The following is a 13,750-nucleotide window of genomic DNA, read 5'->3' as shown; positions in this document are numbered from 1 at the left end:
GACAGGATTTCCGTTTGTATCTAAAGCTCCAGGTTGGTCATGCGGATTTTGAGGCCTCAAGAGGCGCGTGAGCGGCAGCGAGGGGAGATGGTGCTGTAGAACAATAAGAGGCTGAAACCGGAGCGAGGACAGGTCGGCAATAGCAACAACCAGCGAGATTGAAATCTCCGGTCAAAAAGAAATAGCGTGACAGATCCAAGCCCAGAATTCCGGTTGCCGGATAACAGAAATGTTACTGTACATTGAAATCAAGTCAGATATACTGCAAATGCGTAAAAGCAACATTTGTGTAAAGGTGATTGTTGTTTAAACAGCATAATCTATTCTGAGAGGTTGAATATATATCTCTAGCGCCCAGTATTTAATCAATGAAAACACTGGAACACTCTGTAACTAACTCTGTAAATCAGTTAGGCGTAATCATCAAAGTGGGGTAATATTCACTAAAAGTGTTGATTGATGATATTATTGCGTCGTCAGTCAAATGGTTCGGAGAGAAACTGCAGAGGTCACTGTAAGCATATTCTTCAAATTTTGGCTTTCTGCAAATCGTTTTTAGTACTAGCTTTTAGGGAATTAAGATTGTAATCATTCATGCATACATGAAAACTTTTAACTTCCCTATACCCAAATTATTTGAGCAATTCCAGTATCTGATGAAAGAAAGTCACTTATCAATTTGACCAAAATAAATTTATAATCTCACTTACCAAGCTAAATAACTGGAACACATGAGGCAGGGACAGTTTTCAAATGTACTGTGTCATGAATTTGGTGAAATAAAACTCCTGTATAGTATATTTTGAGCCTCCAGGATATTATTCAATACTAAAGTTAAATCTAACTCACACTGCAGAGCGGCAGTGGATCATTGTAGACCGCATGCAGTTTCCTTTCAATTCAAGTCAATTAGAGCTCATGGCCCTAAAGGGAAACAGTGCTACTTTACCCACACAATACTGCACTAGGTGAGATTTTAGCTTTGCAGAGATTTATTTGTTTAAGGCACTACTACAATCCCAGACAAGGCCCGACAGTGGCTAGGTTACTGGACAAAATCCTCAATACTTTATTTTAATTTGTAAGTGTGAGGAAAGGATATCTAGCTCCAGGAGAGATTGCATGAAGAAATAGGGATTATGATGGTATATTAAAACCAACTTGATTACTAATACAGTACTAACATCACACTAGAAAATAAAACTTACAATCCTCCATTAAACAATACAACTCAATATAGTGAATACAATACCCTTAATTGATATCTTTATTTCCACTTAAAAGGAAAAAAAACATCTCAGCTCTCAATCCACTGTCAAGTCTGCACTGCTTTAAAGACCGTTAACCTCTTTAGCTGAACGGCAGAGAGAAAAACCTGGCTCTGGATTCTCCATTTCAGGGACTATGTCCCCACGCCATCTTAAAATCGGTGGCCTTTCACGCTAAAAAAAACTGGCGTGACTAGGCCACATATTCATAGCCCTGCAGGGGGCTAGCAGGGACCCGTCGTGAATCTAGCAGCTTTAGCTGCAGAGACGGACGCCTGCACTTCTGGGTCGGTGCATGTTTATGACGGCGGCTGCACCGTGCTCCATGGCGGACTCAGACCGTGGAGCTGAATGTCGTAAATAGTGCCCCCGCTCGGCCCTGTGCCCGACCCGGACCACCCGCCCCAAAATAGCCCAGTCCTGTATGAGGCCCCCCTCCCGCCCACCCCGCCCTCCGATCGGCCTGCCCCTGACCATGGCGGCCACGGACCATGCAAGTATCCTGAACGGCAGGACCACATTAGATCCACGCAGTTGGGACTTCGGCAGGTCGGGGGCGGAGAATAGCGGGGCGGGCCTCCAGCAATGGCCGCAGGTAGGGGACATGCGGCGCGGACTACACCATTTTTCGGGAGCCGGAGATTTGGGGAGCTGACGCCGGTCCAGATTCCATGTGTGAAAGTGGATTCTCTGCCCTGGCGCTGGATGCAATTTCAGCATTGAGGTGCGGAGAATCCAGCCCAAGAATTGTGGTCACATCTTCATCCAGAGCTACACTGACCTGCTTTTCCTACAAAATGCTTGATGGCTCAGCTCCACCCAGCAACATCATCTCACCAAGCTGCAACCTAATTAACTGTACAGAGAATCCCCTTTATCAAAAAAAAAATTCCATCAGCCCAAGCGTTTTACTATGGTTTTATTGCACCCCTGCCTCACAACCATCCAAACCAAGGGGCGTGATTTAACAGGAAAAAACAGAGTCCCATTTTGGGCATGTTTAGCAGGATGCTTCTCGCTGCCGCAATCACACGGAATTCTTTTTTTTGGACCTCACTGAGGCCGTGCTTACCTTTATTTCCTGCATTAACTTGTCCAGCGCATCACTACAGGAAGAGATCAGTCCTAATTTTTAAATGCCGCCCAGATCTCTCAACTAGCTACCATGGTCTCTGGAACCCCCAATGCTCCAACCTACTTGATAGGCGGTCCACGAGCCTCCCTCACCCCACCTCATAAGGTCAGGGAACCCCCGGGCCCGATCCCCAGCTCGGGGAACCTGCCAATCACGGTGGCACTGCCAGGGTGCATGAGTGGCAGTGCCAAGGTGTCTGGGGTGCCAGCCAGAATGCCAGGGTACTACCATGGCCATACCCCGACCACCCGGGGGCCTCCTATGGCTGGGCGACACCCCCTAGGTGCCGTTACACCTGGTTCACATTTGTGTGGCCCATGCTAAACGGCCCCACGGCGAGGTCTCCCAGGCATGGCCTTTGGAAACTCTGGCACCAACATATTTTAGTGAGGCTAACTGCTCACTTATATATGCAAATCTGGATCCTGCCCAGTGAGGGCGAGATCCAGATCACAATGTCTAGATCTCACGAGGCGTCGTGATTAACGGTCTCATCGCATCCTGTGTCAGTGTGGAATGATATTAGAACGATATTGCCTTTCATTCATTGTTGCTGGGTCAAAATTCTGGAAACTCTTGAATAGCACTGTACCTACACCATGTACCACATGGATTGCAGTGGTTCAATATGGTTCACCACCATCTTCTCAAAGGCAAATAGGGATAGATAATAAATGGTGGCTTTGCTGGTGATGCCCACATCCAATGAAGGAATAATAAAAATACCTAAAAATGAGTACATTATACACAATCAGCTTTTATTATTTCAATTTGATTAATAGCTTATGTTTAAAATAGGGTCCAATATTATAATAATTTACTGATTATTTTAAAATGGGAGTGAGATGATTTGGAGGCCAAGAAAGATTTCCAGGAGCTTAAACAAATAATAGAGACAATTCTGAGTCACCCTGGACATGCTACTGAATGTTTACTTAAATAAAAATGAATGAAGTTAGAGAGTACACTGATGAGATCATATCTGGAGTACTGTGTACAATATTGGGCTCCTGATTTAAGGAAGGATGTAAATGCATCAGAAGCAGTTCAGCGAAGAATTACAGGACTAATACCTGGAACGAGTGGCGTGTCTTCTGATGAAAGGTAGACAGGCTAGGCATGTATCCCTGGAGTTTAGAAGTGTAAGAGGCAACTTGATCGAAACCTTTGTGGTATTGACAGGGTGGTATTGACAGGGTGGACGTGGAGAGGATGTTTCCTCTTGTGTGAAAATTTAGAACTGGGGGTCACCCATTCAAGACAGAGATGAGGAGAATTTCTCTCTCTCTCAAAGGGCCGTGGGTCTCACGAAATGTCTTCCTCAAAAGGCGGTGGAAGCAGAATCTTTGAATATTTGTGAGGCAGATGTAGATAGATTCTTGATAAATAAGGGGGTGAAAGGTAATTGGGGGTAGGCAGGGGGTTACAATCAAATCAGCCATGATCTTATTGAATGGCAAAGCAGGCTCCAGAGCCAAGAAACCTACTCCTGCTCCTGATTCGTATCTTCGTATGAGCTGGGTATTGGGGGCAGCACGGTAGCACAGAGGCTACCACTGTCGCTTCACAACGCCAGGGTCACAGGTTTGATTCCAGCTGGGTCATTGTCTGTGCGGAGTCTGCACGTTCTCCCCGTGTCTGCGTGGGTTTCCTCCTGGTTTTCCGGTCGCCTCCCACAGTCCAAAGACGTGCAGGTTAGATGGATTGGCCTTGCTCAATTGTCCTTAAGTATCCAAAAAAGGATAGGAGGGGTTATTGGGTTACGGGGATAGGGTGGAAGTGAGGTTTAAGTGGGTCAGTGCAGACGCAATGGATCGAATGGCCTCCTTCTGCACTGTTTGTTCTATGTTCTACAGAGTATGATCTCAGTTCTGGGCGTCAAAATATATACAGCAAAAACAGGAGAGAATACCCCAAAACTTGGTGCATCACTCATGTCTTCATGAAGCAATGGTGTTTCATCTGGAGTTACCGCAAACAAAACCAGGGAAGATTCTCTCGTATCAATAAAAAAAATAATGAATTGTAGATTAGATCTTCACACATATTCAATGTCAAATTGAGTCTGTTGACTTTATATATAAACTTTGATTATAATCTTAGAAACCAACTGAAAGAAATGATAATACATAAAGAAATATATAAATTAAAAACATTGGTCACACTATCAAACATGATCTAATTCCAACAACTTCCCTGCATCATTGTGCATCTGATTTATGTCCAAACATGCTGTAATTGACACGAGGTGTAAGCTAGTGAACGGTTACATTATCACAACAAAAACACTGAGGTAGCAGAGAGAAAGCAACAATTCAGTTCTTTATTACAAATGCATAAACATCATAGTATTTAAAATTGTTTGATAGAGACAGAAAAGCTTCAAACTAATAATGGCCGTACAATTGTTAAAGGTGTAGTTCGTTACTGGGGAAGAAAATATTCTTAGTATTGCAGATCGTTTTCATTTGCGAGGTCAGTTGCTGTTAAGACCAAAGGTTTTCTGAATGATCACATTGGTACTGTATGTGGAAAAATACTCACCAGATCAGCCACTGGGGATTTCTTTCTGTTCTGTTTTTCCACTTCAACTTGCATTTTAGCCATTGGTTTTGCCATAGCAAGAGCCATCTTGGCTTCAGCTTGCAATTTCTTTTGCCTTGTAAGAAAATCCATGTCATCAAGTGACTCAGACTCTTCCTCAGTAGTGTCTCTGTCAGAGTATGATGAGCTCTGTTTGCTCTAGGGAGAGAGATCAGCTATTGTGATGCATTTCTAAATGGAGAGCAGTTGTAACAATCAAAGGTAACCCGAAGAGCAGAATCTGACAAAAGCAGCACAAAATATGGGTTCCTTTAATCATTGAAAAATATATTTTGAGATTATTAAACATATAGTTTCTTATCCCCCTCACTTTTCATCAGTACACCTTCAATCTACTTTTGCTTGAAGTGACCGGACTGTTAGCCTGTCTAGGTTTCTTCCCAATAAGACTCTTCAGTTTCTGTTGCTTTCAATATGATGTGACCTTCATTGACACCAATCTATTCCTTTGATGCAATTATATTAGAACTGGGTTAATTATTAACAGCAAATGGGCAATTTTCTCTTGACCTTTGCAAGCAAATTATTTCTACATGAATCCAGATGTTACAACATTTGTTAGGCTTCAAAATAGGGACACAACGAAAACTGAGGCAGATAATCCACTAAAATTATAATGAACTATCTTGACATTTGATAATGCACTTTTTTTTAAACCTTTCACATCAAAAACATTCAAACTGCTGAGAGAAAAATACACCCGTCTTTGAGAGAGAGCTCGAAGTTAATAGAAAGCACAGTTAAGAGTAAATGAGAATAAGAAAGTTTTAAAAGGCAGATAGAGAGCTAATAAGGCAAGGAGGGTAAGGGGGGTGGATTTAGAGAAGGACTTTGAGTCTGTGGAAGCCTCATTCACTTAAGTTTCAGTGAATAAATGCAGAGAGTTGAAGCCTAAGGAAGTCTGGAGCAGATTGCAGAGAGAGATAGGATAGGGGGAGGTTGTGGTGGAATATAAATACTCAATGTGCTTCAGCCCAGGGGACCAGTGTAGGTCAGCAAGAATAGTTAATTGCTGGGCAGGAGAGGTCTGGGTTTTAGTTTTAGATGAGTTGGGAGTTTGTGAATAGTGAAGGTTTGCATGCCATTGGGAACAGCTGTTGGGCATTATTCATATCACCATTGTGAGCAGAAATGGTGATGAAATGGTTTTGCCAACAAGGGAGATTTGGTAGATTTGGTAGGGGCCTCACGGTAGCATGGTGGTTAGCATCAATGCTTCACAGCTCCAGGGTCCCAGGTTCGATTCCCGGCTGGGTCACTGTCTGTGTGGAGTCTGCACGTCCTCCCCGTGTGTGCGTGGGTTTCCTCCGGGTGCTCCGGTTTCCTCCCACAGTCCAAAGATGTGCGGGTTAGGTGGATTGGCCATGCTAAATTGCCCGTAGTGTAAGGTTAATGGGGGGATTGTTGGGTTATGGTTACGTGGGTTTAAGTAGGGTGATCATTGCTCGGCACAACATCGAGGGCCAAAGGGCCTGTTCTGTGCTGTACTGTTCTATGTTCTATGTTGAGAAAGGTAATGTTGCGGAGAGGAAGTGCTGTTGAGGAGTAGAATACAAAGTGCAAATCCTAAGGTTGCACTCAACCCAGTTGAGCCCAAAGAGGGTGTGGGGGTGGTATCGCGATGGTGACTACAGAACAAAGTTACAGAGTGCAACAAAAACCAATGGTTTCAGTATTTCCAATATTTAATAGGAGGAAAAGCAGACAACATGGGTACTAGCATGAAATGGAGGAAAGTTGTGGAACAATTCACTTGTGTTCTCAGCATTTTTCTAGAAGCCAACTTGTGGAGCTGATCTGCAAAAGGAGAGCCAATAGGGGAGGATAGAGCGATGAAGTATTGTGATCACCATGATGAGGTTAAGGAGAACAAGTGATCACATAATCCTGGATACTTAGTGATTACAACAAGGTCAGGTTCAATCTAGTGTGAAGGCACACGGTGGACTGTAAGGACCCAAAGAGTGAGTTGTGGGAGTGTTGCCCCAGATCTGGGAAGCGATGATGAACTCAAGGATCCTACAAAGGATGGGGAAGTTAGAAATAGAGTGATTGCGAGTAATGAGTAGGCTTTTTGAGGAGGAGGAGGTCATTTTGAAATGGAAAGTGCTTCTGAGTCAAGGAAACTATTGACATGTCAGTAAGCATTAAGGTCAGGAAGTAACAGAAGCCATTTCCACAATTATGAAAACTGTGGCATTAATATCGGATTTTCATAGAATTGATTAATGCAGTAAATAGTTATGCTTACCATTGGAGACAGCGGGGTGTCCAGGCTAGTTTCAGTCTTGCTATCATCAACATCACTGTCCTTGTCACTTCCACTATCATTAACAAAACAGATCTGCAGATTCATTCCACTCTGAAGACTGCAACACAAGAGTTTTGTGCATTTTAGAAAACAAAGAACTTAAAGGTAAGATTCTTCTAACTGCTCCTTGAAGAGCCTCAAAGTCAAAGATTTTCCATGTTTGCTATCTCTACTAGACTACTATGAATGTTTCAAAAGAATACATTTATCACTTCACTAAAATACATTTATCACTTCACTAACAATAATAATTGGAAGAATTCTTGCCACTAACTCTACAATATTGTTAACACATGGCAACTAAATCTTCTCTCAAGTAGTAAAGGTAAAAGATGTAGAGACATTGGGCTGAACTGCAACTTTGATGGGGACGGGGATACGAAGCAAAACTAATGAGTCAGCTGCCAATTATAAACCATTGCTGCCTGCCTAAGTGCCCATTGAAAACTGGCCAATTATAAAATAGCTGGTCAATCCAATGCTGCATCTCTTAGTTAGTGAAAAAGTTGAATTTCATCTATTGTTTCCTTAGATTTAAATCATACTTCATGAAAATAGAAATATTTGGTCTTCATGAGAGAGAAAATGCAATCTATGTATTATAATTCCTGTAGAGATGGATAACTTTTTAAAATAAGAAATTTGATCTTCTAGCCAGCAGCTGAAAAGATAACACAACATAAATTTCATGTTTTAAGACTCTAACAGAAAACTAAAAGTACTTTTGACTAAAGAATATAATTTACAGAACAGAAATGTTTCTTTTTACTTCTTGGACAACTGAAAAAAATAAATCTTTCAGATAAACTCTGCACTGTCCTTTAAGTAGACATTCAATTCTCCTGGAACAAGTCCAAAGTGATACTTAGTTGCTGAGTATTTACTTCCATTCTTTCCTTTCTCCGACTGGTAAAATGTCCTCTCAAAATTGTCCTTCACAGTCAGGTCCCCCCTGCCGCGAGCAAGATTCCTTCTCTAGCGCAAGTTAAATGAATTAACCTCATTTTAATTTCTCACAATTTGGTCTCTTCAATCCAGAGTGTGAGCTCCCACCCTCGTTCCTGCAGTGAACAAGAGTGATCTTTGGCCTCTAGCTGCACTCTCTCCCAAAGCCCAGCAAGCTAACCTGTCTATGGAATTTTAGAAAAGATTGTAACCAGATATCACAAGACTTCCTCTTTACGCCACATCTCAATGCCCATTGCCATGGCAACATGAATCATATGGGCCTTGTATCCAGGTAGAAATGCTTATTAGCTATCATTGAGACCTAAACTCTCTTTTATCTTGGAAGTAAATGGATAATTTAAAGCACAAGCATTTACAACCCAATATTCTCAATACTTTTCTGGGACTTTGGAACCTCAGTCTATCCACTGTTAGCAAACACCTTGCGTCTTCTTTTCAGTTAAACAATCTTGGGTGCCATTAATCTCTAACAATCAAACTCGGCTTGCTGCTAGGCAGACTTTAGAACAGATCACATGGCCTCTTCTTTTTATCCTAAATTAAAGACAATCCCCAAACAAAATCTGATGAGCTTCATAACTGTGACGATATACTGCAATGCATGCTTGTAGTGTGTTTAATTAACAAGGTGAGGTTCACATTGATCCGCTAACAGTTGATCACCGAGCAAATGACACAATATTAGCTGGTAATAATGCAGCAAAATGGCCAAAGGAGCCGTTATTGTATCTATCTATAAAAACATAGGTGCCTTTTTCAAGTAATAAATTTAACCAAGTTTCAGAAGGATGGCAGAAGATCAATGGCCAGTGCAGAATATAAACCTTCTTATGGTTGGCTTTTATAAAGAAAGTAATTGCTGACCAGCACAGGGAGGTCACAGACATTGGAAAATATTTTTGATGATCTAGTTAGTGTATAATTTTACTTTAACATCTTCTTACAAAAGTCTGAGAACACGCGCCAACAGGTTCAAAAACAATGTTTTCCCTGCTGTTACCAGACTGCTGAATGACCCTCTCATGGACTGAACTGATCTCTCCAAACATCTTTTCTACTTAGGAGTACTACACTCAGTATGCTTCACCCAATGCCTGTGTCTATGTATTTACATTGTGTATTTATCGGTATGTCCTATGTTTTTTAAATGTATGGAACGATCTGTCTGGACTGTACGCAGAACAATACTTTTCACTGTACCTCGGTACACGTGACAATAAATCAAATCCAAATTCTGATGCACCACTTCCATGATTAAATGTTCCTGGCAAGGGAAGTTAGGATTTAAAACAAATCTTTGGCTTAAGTTTAAATAACTGAAAGAGAAAGGTATTACTTAAATACTTTCAACTGAGGAAAATATCATTATTAAAGAAATTTAAAACTGAAATGAGATGTGGTCGACAATTTACCTCTGGCGTATACCATTTTATGGGCATTTTCTGTATTTTTTAAAAAAGAGAGCAGTCAGAGTAAATAATTCAGGAGCTGAGGCAAGATGCAATCGTTAATCTGTAACTTCCTGGGGGGTTGGAGATGAAAAAAAATACTTTTTAGTAAAGTCAGAACCATTCTTTTTGTGGGCTGACAGTGACATACATCCAAAGATGAAAATAAAAATCACAGAGACAATTAGAGCAGAGAGGAGACATCTTTCCCTTTTGCCTGTGAACAACACAGGAAGTTGGCAAGTACAGATAGAAATCACTGTCAAATGTTGATGTCAGAAGGAACTGTATAATCTTTATGTTAGTAAATTTTGGTCCTCTCAATAAAAATCTCCCTGAAGATGTAACAGTGATGTGTTTGTATGTTTGGCATTTCCTAAGATTAAATAGATGAATGCAAATTGTGGCAATTCCTGCAGAGCCGAGCGTCTTGTGTTATCTAATGTGGGATAACACAGGCTGCAACTGGATGCAGTTTTAACCAAAAGATACTCCAGACCTTGAAGTTAGTTCAATCTGATTTATTGAACCAGTAGCAGTTAGCACATTTTTCCATGAGTTTGACTCTCTGCTAACCTAAGTGTGGTTACTCTGTCTGACTGAACTAGGGTAGCTCTTAGTCACGTGCTGGAGGTGTGATACTGTAAATACACCCTGACTCACTCTGTAGATGTTCATCAGTGGCAAGAGGTGGAGTGTGAGTGCCTCGTGCCTTTTATAGTGAGATACCACCCCTGAGTGTCCTGCCTGCTCATTGGTCATGTCCTGTTCTCTGTGTTCATTAGCTGCCTGTCTGTATATCATTATCTGCATGTCTGCATATCATGAGAGAGCATATTTTCATTGCCGGTAACATTACATTGTGGTGGTGATCAACAGTAGAGATGACAATTAAATTGTGATGGATTTCAGAAGAGGCTCACAACTGGGTTAGGAACATAGAAAAAAATGGGAGCAGAAGGAGGCCATTTGGCTCTTCAAGCCTGCTCTGCCATTCATTATGATCATGGCTGATCATCCAATTCATCAGACTAATCCCGCTTTCCCTCATATCCTTCGATCCCCTTTGTCCTAAGTGATATATCTAACTGCTTCTTGAAACCATACATTGTTTTGGACTCAACTACTTCCTGTGGTAACGAATTCCACAGGCTCACCACTCTGGCTGAAGAAGTTTCTCCTCATCTCGGTCCCAAATCATCTACCTCGTACCCTCAGACTGTGACCCCTGGTTCTGGACACACCCACCATCGGAAACATCCTTCCTGCATCTACCCTGTCCAGTCCTGCTAGAATTTTATAGGTTTCTATGAGATCCCCCCTCATTCTTCTGAACTCCAGCGAATACAATCCTAACAAATTCAATCTCTCCTCGTACCTCAGTCTTGCCATCGCAGGAATCAGTCTGGTAAATCTTTACTGCACTCCCTCTGTAGCAAGAACATCTTTCTTCAGATAAGGAGACCAAAACTGTACACAGTATTCCAGGTGTGCCCTCACCAAGACGCTATATAATTGCAGCAAGACATCCCTGCTCATGTACGCAAATCCTCTTGCTATGAAGGCCAACATACCATTTGCCTTCTTTACCACCTGCTGCACCTGCATGCTTACTTTCAGTGGCTGATGTACGAGGACATCCAGGTCTCGTTGCGCGTTCCCCTCTCCTAATTTATGGCCATTCAGATAATAGTCTGCCTTCTTGTTTTTGCCACCAAAGTGGATATCCTCACATTTCTCCGAATTATACTGCATCTGCCATTCATTTTCCCCACTCACTCAACTTGTCCAAATCACACTGAAGGATCTCTGCATCCTCCTCACAGCTCACCCTCCCACCTAACTTGCTGTCATCTGCAAATTTGGAGATACGACGTTTTATTCCCTCACCTAAATTATTATATATTGTGAATAGCTGAAGTCCTAGCACAGGTCCCTGCGCCACCCCACTGCATGCCAATTTGAAAAAGACCCATTAATTCCTACTCTTTGTTTCCTGTCTGCCAACCAGTTTTCTATCCATTTCAATACACTACCCTCAATCCCATGTGCTTTAATTTTAAACGTTAATCTTTTATGCCAGGCTTTGTCAAAAGCCTTATGAAAGTCCAAAACCCCCACATCCACTGGCTCCCCTTCATCAATTCTACTTGTTACATCCTCGAAGAATTCCAGTAGATTTGTCAAGCATGATTTTTGCTTCATAAATCCATGCTGACTCTGTCCGATCCTGCCACTGTTTTCTAAGTGCTCTCCTATAAAAGTTTTGATAATGGATTCTAGAAATTTCCCACTACTGACGTCAGGCCTACTGGCCTATAACTCCCTGCTTTCTCTCTACCTCACTTTTTAAATAGTGGAGTTACATTAGCCACCCTCCAATCTGCAGGAACTGTTCCACAGACTATACAATCCTGGGAGATGACCATCATTGCATCCACTATTTTTAGAGCCATCTCCTTCAGTACCCTGGGATGTAGATTATCAAGCCCTGGGTATTTATCAGCCTTCAATCCCATCAATGTCCCCAACACCATTCTCTCCTGACATTGATCACCTTCAGTTCCTCCCTCTCACTAAACCCTCCATTCCTCAACATTTCTGGTGTCTTATTTGTGTCCTCATTTATGAAGACAGAACCAAAGTATGTATTTAGTTGCTCAGCCATTTCTTTGTCCCTTATTATACATTCCCCTGTTTCTGACTGTAAGGGACCTACATTTGTCTTCACCAATCTTTTTCTCTTCACGGAACTATAGAAACTTTTACAGTCAGTTTTTATGTTTCCTGCGAGCATACTTTCGTACTTTATTTTCCCCTTCTTAATCAATCCCATAGTTCTTCTTTGCTGAATTCAAAAGAGTTCCCAATCCTCAGACCTGTTGTTTTTCTTGTCCAATTTGTATGCTACTTCCTTGGATCGAATATTATCCCTAATTTCCCTTGTAAGCCAATGATCGGCCACTTTTCCCATTTTAATTTTATGCCAGACAGGAATAAACAATTGTTGCAGTTCCTCCATTCGCTCTTTGAATGCTTGCCATTGCCTATCCACTGTCATCCCTTAAAGTAACATTCCCCAATCGATCAAAGTCAACTCACGCCTCATTTCATTGCAGTTTCCTTTGTTAAGATTCAGGACCCTCATCTCAGACTCAATCAATTCACTCTCCACCTTGATGAAAAATTCTATCATATTGTGATTGCTCATCCCCAAGGAGTCTTGCACAACTAGATTACCAATGATTTTGTTCTCATTACTCAGTACCCAGTCTAGGATGGCCTGTTCTCTAGTTGGCTCCTCAACATATTGCAGAAAACCATTCTGCATACATTCCAGGAATTCCTCCTCTATGGTATTGTGGCTAATTTGATTTTCCCAAACTATGTGCAGATTAAAATCACCCATAGTTACAATTCCTTTATCGTATGGCCTCTAACTTCTTTTTTAATGCCATTCCCAACAATATCACTGCAGATTGGGGGGTATATATATGATGCCCACTAACATTTTTTGCCCCTTGCTGTTTCTCAGTTCTACCCATACAGATTCCGCATTGTCCGAGCTAATATCCTCCCTCACTATTGTGTTAATTTCCTCCTTGACCAGCAATGCAACCCCACCATCTTTTTCCTTTTTGTCTGTCTTTCCAAAATACCGAATAGCTCTCGATGTTCTGTTGGCATCTCTGGTCCCTGCAGCCCTGTCTCCGCAATCCCGACTAGATCATATCTGTCCACGTCTATTTGTACAATTAGTTCATCCACTTTATTGCAAATGCTCTGCACGTTAAGGCACGAAGCCTTTAAGCTGGTCTTTTTAATATTACTAGCCTCACTCCCAATATTTTTCACTGTGGCCTTGTTTGAATCTGGCTCTTGGTTTATCTGCCCATCGCTTTTCTTATTCCTCTTTCTGTCTTTTGTTTTTGTCCTTATTTCCTCCTCCTGACTCCTTGCGTAGGTTCCCACCACCTGCCATATTAGTGTAAACGCTCCCCAACCACTCTAGAAA

At 41.8% G+C, this 13,750-nt stretch overlaps 1 protein-coding gene across 7 annotated transcripts in view; it reads right to left on the bottom strand.

Moving 5' to 3' along the window:
• schip1 (schwannomin interacting protein 1) overlaps positions 1 to 13,750 on the bottom strand; it is a 1,017,794-nt gene that overhangs the window by 33,611 nt on the left and 970,433 nt on the right. For all 7 annotated transcript variants that reach the window (XM_038817210.1, XM_038817212.1, XM_038817211.1 and 4 more), the window contains 2 exons: positions 7,259 to 7,376; positions 4,948 to 5,145 (listed from right to left, as the gene is read on the bottom strand). In XM_038817210.1, the coding sequence (XP_038673138.1) occupies positions 4,948 to 5,145; positions 7,259 to 7,376 (316 nt within the window). The remainder of the gene's footprint in view (positions 1 to 4,947; positions 5,146 to 7,258; positions 7,377 to 13,750) is intronic.

The sequence above is a fragment of the Scyliorhinus canicula genome, chromosome 13 (genome assembly GCF_902713615.1).
Source record: "Scyliorhinus canicula chromosome 13, sScyCan1.1, whole genome shotgun sequence".
Lineage (NCBI taxonomy): Eukaryota > Metazoa > Chordata > Chondrichthyes > Carcharhiniformes > Scyliorhinidae > Scyliorhinus > Scyliorhinus canicula.
Note: the sequence above shows the minus strand (reverse complement) of the source record. Positions and strands in the feature narration are given on the sequence as shown.